The sequence below is a fragment of the Prinia subflava genome, chromosome 17, assembly GCF_021018805.1.
Source record: "Prinia subflava isolate CZ2003 ecotype Zambia chromosome 17, Cam_Psub_1.2, whole genome shotgun sequence".
Taxonomy (NCBI): Eukaryota; Metazoa; Chordata; class Aves; order Passeriformes; family Cisticolidae; genus Prinia; species Prinia subflava.
Window position 1 is genome coordinate 6487115 of NC_086263.1, and position 23477 is coordinate 6510591.

A 23477-nucleotide genomic window follows, 5' to 3' on the forward strand; every position below is an offset into this window, starting at 1 on the left:
CTTACAGAATGTCTCTAAACAGAAAATATCTTTGGAAAAAAAATACTGAATAAATAATTCACAACATGATGGGTGAGTAGAAAAAAAAGGTCTTTTGATGTATTTTGCTACTCAGGACAAAACCAGATTTTTAAAATAAAGTAACTGCTCATTTTAATGGACAACAAAAGCTCTTCTAAAGAAGAATATTTGCAGTCAGTGTATTTTTACCCATTCTGCACTTTTGTAGGTAATAGGACTTGAGAAAGTAATGAACTCATCCCTTTGGTTTTCCTGATTCTTGTCTTTGTTCCATCCTCCTGTTTCTTCATTAGCTTATTTCTTGGCTTATTTTCTAAATGAAATGTAAACCCACCAACCCACCCAAAAGAAACCATAACATTTCAAGAATACCAGACTGCGGCAAAGTGAACTAGCCTGTTTCTAATATAAATAGTAAATAAATTCTTAAAAGCCTTGGAATCAAAGTCTCCCGTGTTAAAACTGCCCACGCTTTCAGTGCATTGTGCTCCGGATTTCCCCGGAAGAGCATCCCTGGGAAAATCAGCATGTGCATTTTCCTGTTTTCTCAGGAAACCGGAGGAGCTTCATCAATCACAAATAAACCCCGAGACCCCTTCCCGCCGAGCAGGGTTGGAGCCGGGGCCAGCAGCGCCCTCAGCTCCAGCCAGGCCAGCGAGTCACAGCCCACACTGCCTTCTGCACCCGAACGGGCCGCAGCGGAACCGAAACACGGTAACGTGAGCTCCAGCCAGGCTCTGGGCTCATCCAGGGCAGGGGCGGTGGCTCGGGGGGCGGCACACGGGGCAGCTGCTGGGCCCTGCCCGCGCCCCGCAGTGACGGGCGGCTGAACCAGCCGGGGCCTGCCCGCGCCCCGCACCGACGGGCGGCTCAACCAGCCGGGGCCTGCCCGCGCCCCGCACCGACGGGCGGCTGAACCAGCCGGGGCCTGCCCGCACCCCGCACCGACGGGCGGCTGAGCCAGCCGGGGGCACCGACGGGCGGCTGAACCAGCCGGGGCCTGCCCGCACCCCGCTATCTCCCAGCGCCACCGCGCACGGCCCGCCCGCCCCGCGGTCTCTCCCATCCGCGCAGGCCGTTCCGCAGCTGCAGCGCTGCCGCCGCTCGGGGCGGGGCGGGCCGAGCGCGTCCCGCCCTCAGCGGCTGCGCGGCCCCGGGCGCCCCTCAGCATGGCCGGGGCGGCGCCGGGCCCGCCGGTGAAGGTGCTGGCGGAGCAGCTGCGGCGGGCGGAGCGGGGCGCGGGCGGCACCTGGGAGCTGCGGCGGGCGGCGGCGGGCCGGGCGCCGCTGTCCCTGCGGGCCGTGTGGATGCAGGGCACCGTGCTGGAGGTGCAGCGCGGCGCCGAAGGCGGCTCGGCCCGGCTGCAGGACGGCAGCGGCGCCTTCACCGTGCTGGGCGTGGAGCAGGTGCCGCAGGGCCGGCCGTGCCTCAGCGCAGGTACCGCGGCCGGGGGGACCCTGCCCGTGCCCGCTCTAACGCGGTTCGGCACAGCCCCTCCGCCAGGCCAGGCCTGGCCCCCGGGCCGGGCCCCGCGCAGGAGGCCTCAACAAGGAGAGAGATTCTTCTCCTGATTCTTTTTTCTGTTTTTCTCCTTTCTTTCCCTCTCTTCCCTTCACCAGAAATGCCAGTTCAAATGGAGAAGTGTTGGTCTGTAGAACTGCAAAAATTGTGGTATAAAATAGGCACGTTACTTAAAAATTCAGCCTTCTGATCTATCCTCAGTCCACTTACACAGCAGGACAAAGTTGTGTTTGTTTGGCTCTTGTGTATGTGAAAATGTGGTTAAATATGCCGTGAAAGTGGCTGTACAAATAATGAAGCTTTTTCTGAAATTTAGTTCTAAGCAATCTCCATTCCCGAGTTTTCTTACAGGTATTGGCATCTTCAATTTACACTGTTTACTTGGCTTTAAGTAATTTGGTTTATGAATTTAAATGTTAATACAAAGGTTAATTAATGCTTACTTGTTTTTTAGGAAAGTATGTAATGGTGATGGGTGTGGTGCGGTCCTGCAGTCCTGAGCCCATTCTTCGAGCAATAAAGATGACAGATCTCTCTGAAAACCCCGTCCATAAGAATATGTGGAACCTTGAAGTGGAGGATTTGCACAGAGTCATCCCCTAATACTTTCACTTTCTGCCCAAAAGAACTGGAACTTTGGTTTCTTTTGCTTTTTGGTGCAGAACATTGGACTATTCTGTGTAACCACTCCTGGAGTAAACTAATGTGAGAAGCTGAGCTCATTCAAGCATAGGGACCGGTGCTTATCTGATAATAATCACACTGTTCATGTCTTCCAGTCTCTTTTTATTACAACATATTTGAGAAATGGCTATTTGATGTTTTGAGTAAGATGTCCACACCATTGAAAAGGCTGTATTGTTGTTTGTGTGTGTGTTAGCTGCTGTCTGGGAGCACATACTGAGGCAGTTGTTCTCCAGCAGGGTGTTCATGGCAGCAGGGGCTGCACAGGGCTCCTGTTACCAGGGTGAACTCAGTACCTGGCATGAAGGCAAAATGTGTTTCAGCCCTTTTAGGCTGTGGTTGGAAACAATCGTTTTCACCTGCGTTTTCTAGTTCAGTAACCACCATGTCTGTGAACTACTTGTACAGCAGGTGTCTCGTGGTAACCATTAGCAATGTCTTGTACTTAAAATACCTCTCCAGTTTCTGAAATACGGGAAGTGGTTATGACCCCTCTGTTCCTCTGAAGTGAAGTTAATAAAAGATGTCATGCAGGATTCCTTGGAATAGGTTCTCCAGGTGCAAGATGTAAATACTCTTTACCTCTGGAAACAAGCATTCTGTTCCTAAGTGCAGTTATCTTTCTAAAGGTTTTTTTTCTTCCAGTGTATGCTATTTTTAACTGTTTAAATCATTCTAAATTACATTCTATTCTTATTTTTCCTTCTCCTCTGAAAAAAACAAACTATGATATCACATCAAGAGATCTATAAAAAGTAGAAATGTTAATACTTTTTATTTTCCATCTTATCTAAAGAGAATTTGGGTCCTGAGAAATGCATTGCGTTATCTGTGTGGAATGGCTTCGTGATTGGGGACTGTATTGTCCAGTAATAAAGTTATGTTAATTAGGAATGCATATTGGAAGGGAAGAGAATCTCTGATTGAATGCTCCCCAATTTAAGATGAGAATCAAGTGGTGGTAATTAATTTTTTAAATCGTGGGATTAGGTTTTCAAAGCATGTGGAAACTAACTAGCATGCTTTAAAGATTTGAGGTCTTTGCAGACTAAGGATTGGATTTCAGAGTACAATTCCAGTCTTGAGTTTGGTGTTCCAAACCTGACCACATCACAGGCAGTTGGATGGTGGAAGTGCTCTGAGATCCTGCTGAAATGCCAAAACATACAGAGATAAAGAATTTTGGCGGTCTGGGTTTATTTATTGTTTGTGATTCTGGAAAACATCCACTTGTGGAGTGCTGTAGCCTTTCAGAAATAATCCACATGACCAGCACATCAGCTGGTAACTGGTTCATATTAAAAGTTATTTTCCTAGGAGTTTGAAGCAAAAGAGACTTGTAGCCAGAGTGGGTGTTGTACTTCTAAACAAAAGACTGCTGGAGATTGCTTTGACTCCCAGCTCATCTGTACTTCACCTCATGAGAGGCTGGTGCTGCTTGTGGCTGTTGGTGGCTGTTTAAGGCTGGGCTGAAGGCCCTTGTTTCTTATTTCTGTAGTTTGGCATTGTGGGGCTCTACTGGGTGCTGGGAATGCTCCCTTTGCCTCACCTTACAGCTCAAATTCTGCAGTTAGAACACGGGTTTGTGATTTTTGTTGCTGTTTACAGTAGAGTTTGTAATTGAGGAATTGTAGGATAAGGGGCTTCTTTAGCCCTGTGTTGAGGTCAAAGCTGAGCTCTTGTTACATCTGTTTTGGGGTTAACTTGGTGTAATACGTAGAAATCCTGTGAACTTTAGAGAACATGGGGGCTGTGTATAAAGAACACGTTGGAGGTGAGCTGTAACCTCACCTGTCTGTGCTCTGCAAGGGCAGCTGGTGTGGGCAGGTGTGTTCAAAGGGCTCTCACAGCAGGAGTCAGAGGCAGGAATTCCTGTGTGTTGTGTGCTGGGGACACCCATGAGACACGCAATGGATATTATGTATTTGCCATATGACAGCATAGTTTATACACTGCATTACCTGCATCTGAGGCATAAACAGTTTGGATTACGCCAGTCAAGGTGTTCAGTAATGTGCAGCAGTGTCAGTAGTTATCTACTATAAGTTTGGTCCTGATAAAGCCAGGACTAGTGCAGAGAAAAAAGCCAGCTTTGAAATACTGAAGCTGATGGATTCACCTGATAAATGCTTCAGTCAAACCCTTCCAAGGTGATTCTTCTCCAGAGGTTCATGTCCATGACAAATTGCAGAGGTCTCATTTGGCCTGAGGGCTGTTCTGTGTGGAGCTGGCACTGCCCTGCAGGGACGCTGCTGTCCCTCCCTCCAGGTACAGCTGGAATGGGCTTCCCCACATCCCCCTGGCACTCTGGTGGTGTTTGCTGATGGAGCTGCCATCTCTCCTCTGTTAGGCAGGAGGGTGATGTGTTGGCTCCATTTTTTAATTCCCCAGGTGAGACATTACCATGCAGTAAGTAAGGTGTACTTAAACAGTTTGGCTGGATGGTTTTATTGGTTCATTAAAGGCTTTACACAATTCAGTTGAAGAACCCAGTGGCCTGTGACAGAGCTGTGTTTGTGGGAGGTGTTGGATGAGCAGGTGTGACAGAACACTTGTTCATGACAGCTGTGAATCAGTGCCAAACTCCAGTTATGAACATGACGTGGAACACTTCCTTTAGGTGAGGGGTCGTTTGGAGTTTTTTGTCTTTTCCCTTTTCCCCTCCCCCTGATGGCTCTGTTAGCCCTGCTCAGTGTGGGTGGTGTCTGTGCATGCCCTGTGTGCGGGCAGGTGCCCGGGGTCAGTGGGGTCAGTACGGTTTCCAGCTGCCCTGTGCTTCTGGGCTTCCTGCTGAGCTTCAGGGCTTGAGCTGTGTCCGAGTTCCCGACTCTCCAAAGAGCACCTAGACAGGAACTGTGTGCTGGAGAACCTGGGGAACAGCTCAGAGATACCAAACAACTGGGCTGAGTGAAAGGGCTGCAGTTAAAAATGTTTATTGGTGGTTAAATGGCTTCTTTATCACAAGTGTTAAGTTATAAACAGCTTTTAGAGGAGACCTGGTGTCTGCATCCAGCTCAGTGTTGCTGTTTGCAGTTAGCATTTAGTTAAATTCCTGTATTTCTGTATTGCTGACTGAGCTCTTCTCAATCTTTTCCTCTACTTGCTGATATTTTTCACTGTTCCTGAAACTGTCACCGCAGGACCTTTTTCAGAGGTGGTTGGTGTGGTTAGCTGGGGAGTGAAGTGACATTCAGTGACTGGGGAGAAAATTGTGTTTATTTAATCAGTAACTGGTATAAATATTCTTCTAGAAATATTTCATAAAATTTTGGCTTTATGCAAGGGTGCAGGTATAAAATTATTGCAGAGGAAGACTTGATTTCTAGCATCTGATGTGTGTGGGAACCCTAAAAATTTCAGGTTTTTTCCTGACTAGTGTAGGAATCGTGTTTTTAATTTGTATCAAGCTAGGGGGTAAGTGTTCAGAAAGTGACTGCAGCTGCAAGCAGCGTACCTGAGAGCAGAGGCAGCTGCTTGCTTTGTGAGCCAGTCAAACCCAGCCAGTTCCAACTCTCTAGGTCAGTAGAACTTTGTTACAAATAATCAATAAAAATGTACTCCAGCATAAAAATAAGGCAGCCAGGTGTTTATTAGCATGATGTCATAGTACAGAACACTGTTATTTCAGTGCTTGCATATTATGCAAAGACATTGGATGGATTTTGCAGTGTTACCTTTTACCAAGGAATAGCTGCATTCCAGGCACTGTGTGGAGAAAGGTAATGCAATTTTTAAATCAAGTGGCCTACAATACAGAAAGGGATTTAACACGTGAGACACTCACACAACAGTAGCTATAACACCCTAACGTTACTTCATGGGCAGGGTAGATCTTGGTCACCTTTTCCCAGCACATCAACTGACACAGGGGTTCTAAAGACACACAGGGAAAAATGTGAAACTGGTGCACAGAAACCAAGAGGGCTGTTTCTCATTTAACAGTGTGTACATTAATAAGGGAAAAAAAATCAACCAGTATAAAAATGAGAAAATTATTAACTGCTTTCCATTATTTACCCATCTTATTTCTATGTTAACCTTCTTGTGTGTTGGAGCACTTCCCTGGAAGAAGATAGATAACCTTCTCCAGAACTGCTGAACAGTGGGGTTTCATTTCTGGAGAAAAAAGAAGTCAGCATCTCTGCTGACACCAAGCTGATGATGCTGCTTTCACAAAGTAGTCCACTTGTACCACGCTAAGCTGGAAGAGAGTTTTCTCAGCTTTTCAGTGTATTTGTGCTATGCTTCAAGGCTTGTGGAGAGGCAATTTTGCCATTAAATGGGAGGATTTTTTTAGAGTGACTGATACTTTCATGTCCAATTTCTTTTGGTTGATTATAGTTTCTTGTCAATATACTGAAATATTTCTTCTTGTCCTCAAGAGTTCTGGGTGGAAAGCTTTCCTTTTATACTATATATTCTTCATTGTATTCACAGTTAACACTAATGCATTCACACTTCTACTGTTCTCTCCCTGTTCGTGCCTCTAGCTTGTCTACCTAAAATAACTGTTCTGTTTTGGGTGCTGAAGGGCTTCTTCCATCTTCAGGGCTGGTATCTGCCTTTCAGAACTGGCTCGAGCTGAAATGGAGAGATGAAGGCCAGGTAAGTACAAGTCACATGTAATGCAACCTCTCATTACAGTGAAATACAAAAAGTCTCTGAAGGGAAAATAGCATCAGATAAATTTGTGACATCAAAAAATTGTGGGGAAAGTACTCCAGCTTTTTAGATATGGTTTTATCTTAGATCGCTAAACTGAAATAAAGATGCAAGGTTCTCTCATGTTTGATAAATTCACATTAAGGAGGAAAAGGGCAGCATTATTTCTAAAGTTTATGAAGTCTGGGTAGTTCAGCTATTCAATGGAAGATCCTTGACAAGCATGAATTTCTGAGAAATAGTGCAGAGGTAGTTTCTGCTGACAGGCACTTTCTGTTTTGCTTTCATGACTGTCGCTGGTTATCAGTTACTGTGCGTAACCCAACCATTGCTGACTCTTCCACTGTGTCAAACCTGATTGTCCCTTAGTTTGGTCTCTTCAACTTCCTTCTCTTTAGAGTGTTTACATTTTTAGAGACTTAACTCATGTGTTTCCTCAACCCTTCCATTTTTTTCCCCAGGACTGTTTTCAACTGGTTCACAATTTAGTAAAACATGGTGTCCAAAAATTGGATATATAAAATAAGCTAAATAGAGAAGAAATATTTCTTATCTTAAATATATTGATTCATGTGTACATCCCCAATGTATTTTGCTTCTTTAATAGCACATTCTCGTTAACTGAGCTTGTGATCCACCTTCATTCCAACCCTTTTCCTCAGAAATGGGCTAATGTAAACTAGCAGCACTAGCTGACTTCAATCATTCAGCTACCAAGCTATTGTAAAACTATTTTCAACTGAATATTCTTTTGATTCAGATTTAACAAAATTTGTCTCTGTATTTCATATTTATATGTTGAAGAGTTTATATAACTAGTGGAGCTAAAACCACTCACTGCCTGTAAGATGCTACCCAGAAATGTCCTGGAACTAGAAATAGAATCCAAGAGGAGAAACTGCTGGGGACATCGCACAGTATTCTGCAGGTATCCTTCTGCCTCTGTCACACAGCTGATCAGGACAAAATAAAGGCAGTAGAGAGTGTGCAGTGATGGGCTCTGGTGTGCTGTGAGTGAACCAGAGGTAGCCAAGAGGCAAGAAGAGCATTTCTGGGAATAGGAATAGTTTTGCTCATGGGCACAGTCAGATTCATTTTCAGTCAGTTTTATTTTCTCATGTGTTCTTGAATTACAAACACGTAAGTACTGGAGCAGTGCAGTCAGAATATTTGGGGTGGTAAAAGAAATGAAACTTACCACTGTGGAGGGATTTCCACAGGGACAAAATTCCGGTTGCACAAATGAACGAAAGCTGCTGCTAAGCTGCAGGCAGCCCCCAGGGCCGGGGAGTCACAGGTGTCCTGTGTGCACATGGTGTAGAAGGGCTTGGGCTCCACCTGGGCACAAAGGGGTGGGTTAGGGGAGCAGAGGGACCTGCAGGTAAATCCAGAGCTTTGGGTTCTGTCCCCTCCCCCCTGCCTGCTTAGGACCATTCATAAACTTTTATTTCCTTCCTGATAGTGAGGAGGTTATTTCTGTTTCCAGATTCTAGACCTGTGTCCTAAAGAGCAGTGCAGTCATGTCACTATTCTGTGGATGTCAAAAACACCTTTTTTCTGTCTGGATTACTGTTTTGATTACTTCTAAAGTTCCCTGCAGCTAAACTTCTATATCCTTGCAATGGTTGTGTGTCCTTGGAAGTGTGCACATAATCAAGACAGTGATTCTGGCTGGAGTTCTACTTACAACTTTGAAGCAGTTCCTAAGAAGTGAATGTGGTTCTTCAAAGAACACTTTACAGATGTTTTGCTTAGCTGTAATTGGACATGGCTTCTCTTTCTTCAGTGTGAGACTGCACTTATTCACCTGGGAAAACAGAATTACTGTTAATAACAGAAGTTGGTGTATATTGGGGGTTTTTGCATACAGGGTCGGACGTGTTCTTCAGATTCCCAGTGTGAGCTGCTTTGAAGGACAATATGGGCAGCTCAGTACCCTGCTCTAATGGTTATTGTTCATTAATATTGAGAGGCACATTGCAGATTAGACCTTTTTTCCTTTTGCTATTGATTCTGTTACTGAAGGATTTGGGTATGTAGTTGCTGACATAGCAGTAGTTGGCTAGTTCTCTTTTACGTAGATCTGACAGGTCAAAGTTGTGCTTTTACTAGATCTTTCTGATGAAGGAAAAAAAACTCCATACCCTTGCTGGATTATTCATAGGTAAAGGTGGCTTTAAAAAAAACCCAACAAAACCACACCACCGAGAAGTTCTTTAAGCAAGAGTAAATTGTAGTTTATTTTAGTTCCTAAGGAAAATGAGCTGGCAGTTTACTCTGTGCTAGCCCTCATCCTGCAGGAGTCAGACACGCAGTCCCCTCGGTTGTGCAGCCCTGGCCTTGTGAGGGTGGAGCTTTGCTGCCGTCCTTGGCAGGCTCAGCCCATGACAGAGGCTGTGAGAGCTCCTAGAGCAAGCTGCACTCGGAGTTCACAGGTCAGAGAGAGCCCTTCCAATCAATCGTGCAAGTGCAGCCCTTCTGCCCCAAGAGAAGGGCACCGTGCACTGCCCTGTGTCTGTCTGACACTGAGTTTATGCACTGCTTTTAACTGGTTCTTCTGTTTGATGCCTCCGGGGAGTTTTCATTTTTATTAATATATTAGAAGTTAATATTTGTAGTAATTAAGAAAATTGTGTCTATGGCCAGTCACATTGTGATCCTGCCCCATTATTAACATAAATATAGGCTGCAAGCTCATTAACTGTATCTCGGCAACAGCAAGAAGTACAAGATACTTGAAGCAATTCTCTCTTTTACAGTAAAGTACTGACATAAAGCTGAAAATGAGATTTCTGTTCCCAGAACTCAGACATCTTCTGTGAGACAGGATAAATGGAAAAGTTACAAAATCTTTGTGGTAATAAGATACTGGTTCCTTTTCTTTTTGGTAATAGATTCTTAAAATTAGACTTGGAAGAGAATTAGAGGATCTTGTCAACATGGCTTGAGAGCATGTTAAGGCTACTTTTCTTGATTGGTTGCATTCACAGATGGTTCTGTACAACTGCACATTTGTGTACTTAGATTATTTTCAGCTGAGTGCATGAATTAAGCAGAGCTAAAATGTTACTGGTATAAAATTGTTGCAACATTTATTTATGATAGTTATAGGAGTCTTTTTATGCAAGTCAGTAACTGACAGAAGCAGCTAACCTTCCAAAAAGATCTGAATACTTAGTGGTGTGGGGATGGAGAACAACTTTACTAGTTCTTTGTTTCTGAAGTTTTGTTTATTGGTGCAGTGTGCTGCTGTTTTCACTGTCGAGCTTTAGTTCATCTAAGCCAGCCCCGTGTGTCAGACAATGCCCCCTGTGCTCAGCAGCCCTGCACACAGGGGCCCCTCAGCTCATTACCTGCCAGCTCTGGGTGAACTCTTCCACGCTGTCAGTGAAGGAACCATTAGGCACCATCCATTCGTTTCCAGCTTCATTGTCATTGGTACCAAAAAGCCCAGCTGAAATGCCTGGGAGGAAATTGAAATGCAGCAAAAGAGGAGTTGTCAGGGGTAGGTGCAGTAAGATCACAGCAGCAGTCTCTGGGCTCTGATTGTTCTGTCCAGCAGAGCTCAGCTCTGCTGTGGAGGAGGGGAGGCTGCCCAGCCTGCATTGCCATCTCACGTCTCAGCTGCTCACGGGCTTCTGAGCACATCGAGGCATCAGATCCCTTCTCTGCTGGTCTTTGAGGGGTGACTGCTAGGGTTGTGTGGGGTACATGGATGGTGCGTGAACGCAATCTGAGTATACCAAAAACCCTGTGAGGTTTTGGGCCTCCCTCTGTCGTCGTCTTGCAGGTCTGACAAGCTAAGCCTCCTCTAGAGCAGATTCTCAGCCAGGGTTTGGGGCTGGGCTGCTGCAGTACCTCTGCCTATGATTTCTGTCTGCTTTATTGCACTGAATCAGCAGTAACCCATGGCCTCTCCCTGGAATGGTGTATTTGGCAATTACTGGGAATGCCTAGAGCCATTTCCAGGGTGTCCATAAAGGAAGAGGGGAAAAAGAAGTGAAAGCACAGATGCTGCCAGTAATAGAGGTAATTCAGAGAGACAGCAAAAATGACTAACAGCTGACAACAGCTGTGTGATTTACACTCACCGTGGTGCCACCCAGCCAGAGTGACAGTACAGAAATCATACTGAAAGTCACAAGAGACAGAAACTCCTTTCTGATCAGATACTTCTATTTTGTTGGTTCCTTGCCTTGAATTCATGGTGCTGTTTTCAAGGGATTGATCCAGGACTTGGCAGTTCTCTTCCGTAAAGGAGAAGTTGTACATCTTGTATATCTGTTTTAAAATGAAAATGCAGTTTCAAATCTGTCATAGTGAAAGTTCAGTCACAGGCAAGCACAGTGGATATACAGGTGTGATTAGCCCAACTTAGCCCAGAATTAAGGGAATAAGAATAGGGTTGTGTTAAACTTCTGAAAGAGCAGAAAGCACAAAGCCTCCCCCTCAGTGCCATTCTCTTAGACCATGTCAGAGGAAAGCTGAAAAGTTTCTGTCATATACAGAGAGCAAAGAGGCAGCCCTTGAGTTAGTTATGCTGGTTTTGTTTTGGAGAGGTATTTTCTTTTAAAGAAGTGGTTACTTTGAAGCCCTTGCCTGAGAGTGCTTCTGATCTATGTTTTGAGCATTAGTATTTTAAAAACTTTTTTCTGTCAGTTGAAGAAAATTTTTGCTGAAAATAAATGTTTGACTTGATCTTCCTACCTTTAGTCGTGGGTAGATAGTGATCGCAGTCTGGTTCATCTCCACATAGAGTGATCTTGAGTTCCTACTTTCCTCATTTAGTACTACAGTGAAAGCACTGTGAACAAAATCCTTGGCAAGAAGTACGCTGCACTTTGATGCCAAATCATAAATTTTTCCATCAAAAGTCACAAGATGCTTGGCCCCTACTAACATAGCATGATCTGGAGAATGATATTTCAGAAGAAACATCAGTGAGTTTTCCACAGAGCAGGAAATGCTGCACATACTGCAACACACACATTTTCCTGCTGGCATACTCTTAAAATAATTTCTCAACTTTTTATTACACTGAAATTACTACACTTACATTTTCATTAGTTACACTGCAGTTATTTTGCAGCCAAACTTTTCTCAGAAATGAAACAATTTAATGATTTATTTTCTGTTATAGATTTACCTGAGTGCCATAAAACTTTGATAAACTTGAACTGGGATTCAAAGCTCATCTTGATTTGTCATTGTACTACTTGATAGTCATATTTATAAACACACACATACATACACATTATGAATTCTTATGCAGAAAACACAAGAATATTAATTCTCCAAAACTGTCTCCAAAAACAACCCTTCCAAACCAGGACGTCAAACAGCTGCAGTCCAGGGAATCCTGCTGATACATGACTCAGATTATTGGGTCACTAGGACCCACTTTCACAGCCCTCTGTTGTGTCTCTCTGTACTGGGAGGAAACCATTAAAAATGGTTTTCTGGAAAAGCCATTCTCTCTAAGGGGCAGTTAGGGCTGTCAGTGCATTCCTTTAGCGTTTAGCAATACTTTTACAGGCAGTACTGTCACTGAAGTTTTAGTAGGGCTGAGCTTGCTCATCCTGGGAGCAGCAGAGGTGAAGTCACCAGTTTCCAAGCCTCTGTGCCAGGACACAGAGCCAACAGGTGGGACTGGCAGTGACCCACAGGATCAGCTCACAAGAGCATATGGATAAGGTATATACCACCTGCTGTTTCTAGGCTCAAGAGCAGGAAGTGAAAGAGTTGCAAAATTTGCATGAATATTAAGTAGAGCAGTGTTACTGCATGTCAGCTTTGCCCAGAGTGTTGGCCCTATACATACCATCACTATCTTGCAAGAAAGATTATATGTAAGTTGATAGGAAAATTATTAATTAGCGACCATCTCTATGTAACCTTCTATTCCAAATACTATTTTTAAAATAAAGAGCTAAATGGAAATAGACCCAGGTACACAACAAGGCAGCACTTTGAAAGGCCTTACATTCAAAGGGGCTCTCCATCATCCTCCGTTTGAATCTGTAGTACTCTGCAGCTATGTTGAGACTGTAGAGGTCTTGCAGAGGCCTCATTAGTTTTTCTCCAATGAAGTAAGTGGTGACATTTGCCAGCTGCAGGGACAGGTCTGCTTTAGGCAGTACTGGCAGTTCCCCTGCCACCGAACAGTTCCTGTAGAATACAAACAGAACACCCCTTATCTGCTGAACTGATGAAATGCTGTTGCTTTATTGTTAGAAATGTTGAAGTGAAATATTGCTAAGAACTGTAGTCTGGTTAGAACAGCAAAACACAACCCTACTCTAGCCAAGAGCTGCACTGCCCCAGGCCATCTCAGGCCAGTTATCAGTAGCTTATACCCTGTTTGCTGCCCAGTAGCTCCTTTCAAACAAAGTGTACCTGGCAGCCAACAGAAATAAACATTAGGATGTGATGTGACCAAAGCAAGGAGTGGTTGGGTGGCTGTGCAGAACCCTCAGCTGCACGCTGACAGGAAGAGTAACTATGCACATCCCTGCCCCGAGCAGGGATCCTGCAGAAACACCAGTTCCAGTTACCTAGGTGAAAAACTGTACAGCTTCAGCAAGGGCTTCCGGATCTTGCTCACAGCTCTGGAAGACGTGGCCTCTGCCCACCTGAGCACCTGCTGGGTAGCCTGTTGGAGAGTCACAGAATATAAAAGCAGTTCTAGTATGGCTTCAGGGCAGCGCCAGTACTTGCAAATGAGTTTTAAATCAAGAAATGTGAAATGCCACTTTAGTGGTATGCAAGTGTCTCTTGCATTTGTCTCCTGCCTTACAGCATCTTGTCATGTAGAAGTTAATATCCAGAGGACAGACTCTGGTCACAACATCAACAAATAATAGACAGAAATATATTCTTACTAAATAACATAACTTAAAGTGTGGCAATGCTTCACTAAATTAATATGCTTCAGTAGCTTGGAAAGGACTGGTATCTTTAATAATATAATTAGCCTCATGATAAATCTTTAATGCTTTTTATTTCAATTGGAAGACTCCAGATTTATTTGTACACCGTTTATTGGAATCGCAATTTCTCTTCTCTATGCAAGAAGAGTAAAAGCTACATGAAATGACAGATTACTGCTGCTGTGATTTCAACCAGAACTAGTAAAACAACCTCTCCTCTAGCTGGAAAATTACTCTTTCAAAGCAGGACAAATATTGCAAGAACAGTAAATCTGCTGTGTGCAAGCTTATTACATGGAAAGATAATGGCACATAAACATTTTCCATAAACAAAAATTAACTATTTTTCTGTATCCGTAGTTCAAAGCTGAGACTTAAATTTGTAGGTAGGCCTAGTCTTTCAAACCATTAGAAATGGAGAACAGAGTTATACCAACCATATCCAAGCCTGCTTTCACAACCTTTAATGCCACCTGGATTGGTTTCATTAGCCACACATCTTTTACAATCTTGGGTAAGAAAGCCTGGATTTTCTTCATGTGCTCTTCAGTCTTCTCCCTCCAGACTTCATCCAGTGGCTTCAAGGTTACATCGTAGTAGGCATCCTTCAAAGTTGCTAATGGCTCTGAAGCAAACACATTAATGAGACAAACCTTAGCTGGTTTGGTACAAAGTGGATATTTGCTTGTTTGTTTCCACAAATTTCCAGCATAAGTGAAGATGGAACACAGAAAAGTGGAAGAGGCAGCTGTGTTTCCATGGCAGTCAGCACATTGCACAGCTGTGAACTGACCCCTTATGAATGTACTGCTGCTGTCCAAAAGGAATCTAAGGGACGCTCTCCAGTGTGTCCCCATCAGAGCTGTGCTGCACAGGCTGCTCCTGCTGAGCAGCAGGACAGTTTGGTCACAACTGATCTCAAGCACGGTATGTCAACCAAGTTCAGCTTTGAGTGGGAAGAGCCTAGAGCTAAGTGGCCCCAAGTGAGTTTTACCCTTGTGAGAACTGAAGGTTCTTGCAGCTAATTCCAGCTGACCACATTTCTCAAAGGTTCCAATAAAGGCCACAGCTGAACAGTGAATTAGTGGCTACTGGATAGGCTTGGAAAAAAACAGATCAAGGGAAATGCAATTAGTACAAGCATTAAAAACTCAAGGATGGATATGAACAGCCCTTTGGGAAGAAAGGCTTGCCAGGGAACTGTTAGCAGAAATACTTCAGCTTAGGAATTAAGGACTCCGTTCTCATGTTCTCATCTGATTGAACCCAGCCTCCTGCGACCGAGGAAAGCCTCACCACTGATTTCATTAGGAAGGTGCTCACAGAGAGCCTTCTGAGAGCTTATTGCATCAAGGCTCCTGCTCTGTACACTAAGAGCCAAGGTCAGCACTTCTTGCTAGATCAAAATAGAAACCTTTGCGCTGTTCAGTATGTTTTAGAGTTTATAGTGAAGTTTGGTTTGCCCTGCACTGACATTGTCCCTGTTCTTGCTTTGCTCCGTTTTGCTTACTTTGTAATTCATTCTGCATTTGCCGGACAACTTCTTGAATTCTCTCCAGGTAAAGTGGGATCCTGCTGCTCAGCATGTGCCTGATTGCACTTCGTCTCCACGCCTGGGTGGCAGCTGTACCCGCACTGTGCAGGAATCCTGCTGCCCTTTGCAAGGCCACTGAAGGCCAGCCAGCCGCTTCAGACAGGAAACCAACATGCTGCACCTACAGTGGTTCCAAAACAGAAGCGATTTCAAAACACAGTGATCTCAAGCAAAGCTTTGACTTCATTGTGAGGCAATTCTGAGTGCAGAGATACAGGATCTCCACCATTAAACAGGGGGTTTGTCTCTGTATGAGTTACAGGTCAGCACAGGAGTAATCATTGGAATGTTTGAGCAAAACAAAACAGCTGCAGGCAATATAACGATGTTTAATTAGCACTGCATGAACACTTAATGGTGTTTTCACAGATCATGTACAGATACTTACTGATCTCCTGAATCTCCACAGGTATCCATCAAACTTCTTTATTTTCTCTATCAGTGTGGCTTTCAAGAGGCTCCCAATTTCATTAAGCTTGCTCTGTGAGAAGATTGTTAAAACCTTGAATTCATTACTTAAAATTGCTCGTGCTAGATCCAAGTCATTCAAAGTTTGTACTAGTTTAAATGCCGGCAAACACCCACAGTGGCCTCACATTGCATTATTCCATTGATAGACAAGGGAACAGAAAAGGGAAACGATTAAAAGCAAAAAACCTTCCCCGAGTGGAGAGTATATGAATCCTGAACTACTTAAAGTGAAAGTTCAGGATTCTAATAATTCATTTTGTAACCAACATGCTGAGCAGTTACTGCTGCTCTCATTTTGTTTACTTATCCTCCGCAGAGGATCCACCCTTTAGAAGGGGTCCTGTATTTTCTATCTCTAGGTATGGCTCAACTTTTTATTCCCACTTGGTAATTTCTCACATCAACGTGAAAATAATTAAAACATTGCATAATTTTGCCTGCTTACTCACCAAAATTCACACCTGAAGCCTACATAGAAGGTGCTCCATCAAAATGACAAAAATCAAATAATATTCTGGGGAAATCCTGCCACTGAAGGGTCTCACCTCAGCCTTAAGAAAAGGATCCCCACATCCATGTGCCAGAAAACTCAAGCTTCCATTAGCAGCTGCTAGAGTCACTTGTCCCACGTTTTCCTGCCTTTTACCATTGGTGCTGAGGTAGGTGTTAATGGCAGCCATCTGTTGCCCATCAGAACAAGCACTGACTTCCATTCCTTCTTCCAAATCCCCTTAAGGAATGAAAAGAGGGTGCTTCATTTACAGGAACAACATTGACAGACATTGTTTTAAAGCCAGCTTTCAATTACTTAGGTGATCAGTCAGAGTCTGACTGTGTTAGGTGTGGAGGATATAAAAAAAAACCAAACCCAGAAGAGATAAACAGGAGACAATTAGATCAGTGTCAGGGTTTGATCTCTCTCTTCTGTGTGGCTTGTCAGTGAGTTACAAATACAGATTTGCTACTGCAAAGAAAGCACTGGATTAATCTAAAACTCTGTCACACTGATTTACAGGCCTTTTTTTCTACTTTAGTCCTCACTGTGCCTTGTTGCAGATGTTTCAAAACTGCTCAGCCCTTAAATGTTGCCTGTCAGTTCCACCCACCACACACACGTCGTTTCTACAGAAGCACTGATGAGCATAAACAAATGGTTGGCAAAGTGCACGTAGAATCTGGGTTGAGAGAGCCGAGCTGAGTCATTTCTACAAACTTCTGACTTCAGTGATTCACAAACCAATGGTCCTAATCTCAAAAACATCATAGCAGTTCCAGGTGAGGATATGAACCTGAGAGAAACTGCTGCAGAAGTGTGGAATGGCAAATCCATAAGCGAAGCAAGGGCTGGGATTGTCAGCAACGTGAGTTTGAGACAACTGGGATACCACCAAATCGATTTGGTTTGCACCCAACTCTAATGCAGCTGAAATGTGGATGAGCCCCACCTCTTGCAGCTCATTTCACCTTACTTTACTAATGTAGAATTTAGGCACAACTTGAACTAACAGCCTTTTTTTTTTTCCTCTCTACTGTCAGTCAGAGCTGACTTTGAGACAATCCCCTGCAGCCAGCGATTGCACACATCCCACTTCATACAGCTGTTCCAGAATGTGGTATGGTCAGTCTCTAGAGGTGTCTCTCTCATTTCCTTTATTGAATTTGGAATGCAATGATTATCTTAAACAAGGCAGAAAACTTTAAGATGATTAAATCAAGAGGAATCTTTTGTTACCATCTATTGTAATCATACAAAAATGTCTCCCAAACTGACCTTCCTAACCACTTTTAAGCTTCAGCTTTTCTTTATCTGAAAGACCATAGCTTGAATGAACAGAGTGCTAGAGACACGACCTTTCTTCCTGTCTCCTCATGGCAGTGACTCTGGGAGTCACAGAATAGCTCCGGTTGGAAAGGACCCATAAGGATCATCAAATCCATCTCCCTGCTCCTGGCAGGATGACCTCAAACTAAGCCCTGTGCCTGAGAGCATGGTCAGTGTGGTACGTACCTTGCAGATACCCCATGTAGCACTGAAAACACTCCTCTCCTTTTGAAGCAGCTACTTTTACTTTCTCTTTCTGATCAATAATCCCCTCCACAAGGATTTGGCTCTGAACAGATGAGGAAGCAGCAGTTCCTGTCAGGCCTAGCCAAATATCTTCAAAGGCTCTTAACTGCAACCATAAGGAAAAAACATTTATTCAAAGCCCCCACACAGAATTAATGACCATTCAGAGATGGTGCTCAAATATCAGTGCTTCCCACAAAAGGGTAAGTGGGGAGGGAAATGTTCCCCAGTGCTTGTGCATGATGCAGGAGTTACACTAAGAGAGGCACAAGCATCAGAGTGATTCACCCAGGAGTGAACGACGAGTGGATAGCACAAGGCTTATGGACAAAATTTTAATGGAAGCAGTGAAAGAAACAATGTCCCAGTCAGTTCTCTGTGAGGCTGCTAATCTGTACCATTTATTCCAAAACACAGAATGAAGCAAGTTCAGGCAGAGCAGCTGATACTCATTTCATCTCCCTCCTCTCTAAACAGACAGAAATGGAAAAATAATTTAGTGTTTGTTACTGATTAAATCATCATCATAATTTTGCTAAGGGATGATCTGTTGTCTCATGCCGGACCACCCACATTCCTACTAATGAACAGTTTGGATGGTGCCGACCCTGTTAGCTTTTGCCTCACTCTGTTGTCTCCATCTGCCTCTCCACCATATTAATTTCTCAGGAAACTAAAAGCAAATGCAAAATAGGGTGGGAAGGAAGAGAAAAAGGAAGAAATTTTTCTCAGAATGAGTATCATATGAACTGTTCTGTGCCTAGTTTAGTTCAGTGTTTTTTTGGCAAATGATGTTTTGTGCAAGCATTGTATTTCTCTCTCTTTATTCTTATGAGGTGAAAACCCCATACCTCACACAACAGAGCAGTCATGCTGAATGGGAATTATAACAGCACACAGCCTCTTAAATTTGATACACTCCACTAGAAACGTGCTTGCTTTATTTGTGACAGCTCTACAGAGAGCTAATGTTGGTGCCTTCCCCTGTGTGTGGGTCACACTGCATGGATGCTGCCTAACCGCTCCTTTAGAAACAGCACTAAGGAAAGCAGGAGTGGTTTGTGTTTCCTGCTGGTTTATAGCCACTGCCTGCGCCTGATCCGTTTGGGAGATAGATGGCAGCAGGCCTTTGAAAACAAACCCAGTGCCAGTAAAAGAAAACAGAAACTCACTTCAATTTCCAGAGAATAGTTCTTCACATCAGCAGTGCTTTGATTCTTTATGGATATTCCGATCAACCCGTCATTTCTCCCATGATCAGCAAGGTGGAATCTGCCCTCTGACTGCAAAATTATGTCATCTTTGTTGAGGTGGTGCTTTCCAGATAAAACAATTACCTAAGTGTGCACAAAAAAGAAGTGGTACAGTGGCTGCTTTCTCATGAAATTGCACCACAAAGAAAACTTATGGTTTCAGAAACCAGCACATCCTTCTGCTCCTCACAGCACTGTCTTCATTACATCTTCAGTTTCTGTGCTCTAACAAGGCATGTTCAGTGATTACACCCTAAGACCAGAGGAACAGCTACAGAGAACTATATTTTGTTAAAATGTCCAATGTTTTTTGCTCCTACACTTCTCAGCTGCTCTAGCCAAATGTTTTGGTAAAGTTGGGGATACATGGGAGGTGAAGTGAATATTGTCCTGGTTTTGACTGAGAGAGAGTTAATTTCTTCTGAATAGCTTGTACAGTTTGGGATTTGGAATGGGAATGGGGTTGGTTACACACTGATGTTTTGGTTTTGCTCAGTTGTTTATCTTAAGTCAAGGACTTGTTTTTGTGAGTCTCTCTTGCTCTGCCAGTGAGGAGGTGCACAAAAGCCCACCTGGGACAGGTGCCCCAACCTGGCCATAGGGACGTTCCACACCACAGAGTATCGTGTCCAGTACATAAACTGCGGGAGTTACAGGAAGGGCAAATCTGGGTTTGGGAGGGGAGGTCTGGCACTGGCCAGCAGGTGATGAGCAACTGTATTGAAAATCCCTTTTTTTTCTTCTTCTTTTTCTTCTTCTTCTTCTTATTAATAGTAGTATTAACTATTATTGTATTTTAGTTTGTTTTCAATTATTAAACTGTTCTTATCTCAACATAAAAGTTTTACTTTTGATTGTCCTTCCCATTCCACAGGGAGAGAGGGGGTTGAGTGGGTGGCTGTGGTGCTTAATTTCCAGTTGAGCTTAACCACGATGCCTTTGAAGAGAATGACCCAAAAATACAGAGGCACCTGCTTTTGGAGTGACAACATATACATCCTTTGCATTATGAACAGGTTATATCACACATTGGTCTGGGGAAAAGTTTTCCTGTTGGTAACAGAGTGTGATCTGCTCTGGCAGTAAATAAGGAAACCAAGATGTGTTTCAGCCGCTGGGAACTGGAGAGAGATATTTATTGCAGGTTCCAAGTTCTGTGTTTGTGTCTACAAGCACCTCTGAGGACCAGCATGCACCTAAGGAAGATCTTGAGTGGGCCTTCAGTTTTTGTGTGTAATAGAAAAATAAGGTTACATTACAGTTAAAAAATCCATCACTACCAGCAGAGCAATCATAAAAACCAGCAAACTTTTACCCTTCCTTTTACCCACAGGGGAAGGAAAGCACTTTTACTCCTCTCTAGTTTCCTTTTTGATCACTGTTTTGGTATTCTCCAGATACATGAAATTAAGATACCTCTGAAAGAGGAATAGGAAAGAAAGAACATGGAGGAAGTGAGAATGTTTACAACCATGAAAGGACCTATAGAACACACTATGGTGGCAAACAGAACCTTTCTGCCCTAGTCCATCAGATACACTGTTTATTTAAGTTACAGAAGTATAGTAAGTCTTCTGAAGAGTTGCAGCTGAGGAAAACCAAGTCTCCAAACTAGTAATTACATTTAAACTGAAGTAGGTTGAATGTGTTTATGTCAGACTTACGTTTGGAAGATCACAGAACTCAAAGCTTGTATAGTAATCCAGGCAAGAGTAGTAGTTTGATTCTATTTTACCCAGAATCTTCTGTTTGGTACATGGGGTCAGGAAAATATTTTCCAGAACAGCTTCTAACTGAAACTTATCAGGATACAAGAGCTGATTTCTCTGCAATGAAGCAAGAAAACAAGGTTAAAAGATGACAGCAGGATCTTAGACACTCCTTGGAGCCCACTCAGCCCATCCCCAGGCTGGCTTTTGTTATTCCAGTAGCTTCAGGATTTTAATGTAACATTTCCAAAACATTTCCATAACATTTCCACTTGACCATGTTTTGGCTCATTAGCCTTGTTACTGGTCCCCATCCCACATTTTGCAAATTTAGGGCACAGGTGAGGCCTCTAGTTCCTAAGAACCCTTTCTTTCTTAACTATGCTACATTTAGCTTTCTTCCTGTTAGAGAAAATGTAAAAGGTGAAATGAAATAGTGATATTTCACAAAAAATGGTGCTCTATAGAAGAGCTTTCTTAAAATCCACTCAATATTACATCTAAATCCAAAATAATTTCTCATCTACTGAGAACAGCTTCTATAAAAATGAGTCAACAGATAGAACTGCCTTCTCTTACCTCATATGTGAAATTGTGTTTGAATTTTTTGTTGTCCCAGTTCAGATCTAGATATTCATTAAACAATGTTGGTCGTTGCTCTAGAGACCCACATGCATGCAGGTGTTCCATGCTTAATATTCTCTGAAGCTGGAAAAGTGGAAAACATTGACACATGTAAGCAATTTTTCTGAAGTGTTCAGTATATCCTTGGGCAGTAGGTTTTCTGGCAAGAACATTCTGTGAGAACCCCTGGGGGGTCTATACCCATGAAACACTGCTAAGTCTCCCCCTAGAAACCTAAGGGGCTGGCAGCTCTGTCCTGAGGGAAGGCTGCAGCCCAAGTACAACCCTGTGTGGCAACATGAAACAGAATTTTTCACAGGGTTTATTTTTCTTCCTCTGAGACACAAAAAGGTTGACTTCAAGGCTTTCATATGGTAAGAAAGTACAGAAAAAAATCATTCTGTGAGGATCAAGCACAGAAATTTGGCTACACTCATCCCTTCCAGGGAGTGTAAGGCTCATACCTGGCCTGCAGAGAGTGTCACACAGCCAGCCCAGGCAGTGATGTCCATCCTGGATTTATCCTCCAGGCCCAGCCCAAGGCGAGCAGGCTGCCCAGCATTCCCTGACACCTGCAGCTGAAAGCAGAGAAGGATTTGTCCAGCAGCGAGACTGGAACCAGCAGAATGATCCCCATCCAGGGGAGCAGAACAGAACACAGGGAAAGCTGCCACAGATCCATGTTCAGGCTCTGTGGAAGCTCTGGGCCTGAGACAAACACATGGAAGCTGCACTTCTACAACCAAGGCCAGGGAAGGCTTTTGTTGCCCTCTCTTGAAGCTGCCTGGGGTCTGGCATGCAAAGCAATTAATGGCACAACCACAACAGTGACCTTACAAAAGAATTTATTCCTCAGAACACGATTCTGGAACCATACTGAGTATTGTGCAAACCCCCCTGGGCACCAAAGGGCTTCAGATGAAGAAACACTGCCCAGCTGGCACAGTTCATTGCTGAAAGCCTTCAGCCTCAGCAGCTGCAGTGTCCTCACCCACACCCTGCACTGTCAGACAGAAATGATACTGGAGTATTTGATCTTGAAGGATGATTTGTGGAGTGCCTCCTCCTCTTTTTCCCTATAGATGCTTTGTAAGTGCACTTCACAACTATTAACTAACAACAGTTTAAAGCCTTTCTAGCCTTGCACATTTTCACATTTGTGTTGCAATTTCCTACACAATCCAAAAATGTACATTTTCTTCACAGGGGTATCAAAGGGTCTCAGTTTGGGTTTATTGTGGGGGGCTTTTTGCTTGTTTTTCTTGTGTGTGTAGACTAGGGGTTTGTTCATTGCTTTATGGACAAAATTTGCCACATTTTTATTGCTTGGCTAGTTCCTGGGCACTTCCGTGTTCCTCCTATCCAAAATGGGTCAATGCAAAAAGTGCAAGGCTGTTGGCTAGGAAACAGTTCTGGTGGTTTCAACACAAGGCGATAACAGCACTCTTTACAGTGCTCTTTATATTTTTCAGGATGATTTCTGGTCCTGCACTTCTCAGGGATGAAAGGCACACTCACAGTAAATGCAGCATCCCAGCTGTGTGTTCTGCAGCCCAGTCTCATGATCTCACCTGCTGGCTGTACTTCCTGCCCCTTCTTTCTGACAGGGAATGCACCTCCAGTTGCTTCAGAGTGTAATTAAATGGGTGGGCAACAGTGGCTCTGTAGCTTGTCCGGTGTCTTCCAAACTTCAGAGAAGAGGACACTGATATCTGATCCACATCAACAGATGGAAAAGGAACTTGTGAAATAAAACACCTCTCACATACTGACCTCAAACTTGCACCCAGTAAGATTTCCCTGTACCTTGTCCTCAGATGAATTAAGTGCACAATAAAGTCCTTTCTGAAGTAGGGAGGCAAATTGATGTTCAAATTAGGACAATTTTTGCTGCTTGAATTCCCTGCATAGCACAGCTCAAAGCAGAACTACTCTCTGTAT

The 23477-nt window shown here is 43.7% G+C and overlaps 2 protein-coding genes across 2 annotated transcripts in view; one reads left to right on the top strand and one right to left on the bottom strand.

The window, feature by feature from the left end:
- Positions 1 to 1109: 1109 nt before the first annotated feature.
- RMI2 (RecQ mediated genome instability 2) lies at positions 1110 to 3142 on the top strand. The gene is made up of 2 exons (XM_063413960.1): positions 1110 to 1458; positions 1997 to 3142. The coding sequence occupies exons 1-2, from the start codon at positions 1191 to 1193 to the stop codon at positions 2143 to 2145; spliced, it is 417 nt and encodes a 138-aa protein (XP_063270030.1). The 5' UTR covers positions 1110 to 1190; the 3' UTR covers positions 2146 to 3142.
- Positions 3143 to 5797: 2655 nt separating this feature from the next.
- Positions 5798 to 23477, bottom strand: part of LOC134559710 (uncharacterized) — a 72583-nt gene continuing 54903 nt past the window's right edge. Inside the window, exons 56-73 of the mRNA XM_063414776.1 lie at positions 23108 to 23248; positions 22001 to 22114; positions 21492 to 21620; positions 20868 to 21029; positions 19123 to 19287; positions 17891 to 18056; positions 16428 to 16612; positions 15800 to 15892; positions 15328 to 15532; positions 14255 to 14442; positions 13443 to 13540; positions 12872 to 13056; positions 11596 to 11798; positions 10980 to 11169; positions 10242 to 10351; positions 8576 to 8695; positions 8087 to 8226; positions 5798 to 6807 (exon numbers count right to left, since the gene is read on the bottom strand). Of these exons, the coding sequence (XP_063270846.1) occupies positions 6792 to 6807; positions 8087 to 8226; positions 8576 to 8695; positions 10242 to 10351; positions 10980 to 11169; positions 11596 to 11798; positions 12872 to 13056; positions 13443 to 13540; positions 14255 to 14442; positions 15328 to 15532; positions 15800 to 15892; positions 16428 to 16612; positions 17891 to 18056; positions 19123 to 19287; positions 20868 to 21029; positions 21492 to 21620; positions 22001 to 22114; positions 23108 to 23248 (2610 nt within the window). The 3' untranslated portion in view covers positions 5798 to 6791. The remainder of the gene's footprint in view (positions 6808 to 8086; positions 8227 to 8575; positions 8696 to 10241; positions 10352 to 10979; positions 11170 to 11595; positions 11799 to 12871; positions 13057 to 13442; positions 13541 to 14254; positions 14443 to 15327; positions 15533 to 15799; positions 15893 to 16427; positions 16613 to 17890; positions 18057 to 19122; positions 19288 to 20867; positions 21030 to 21491; positions 21621 to 22000; positions 22115 to 23107; positions 23249 to 23477) is intronic.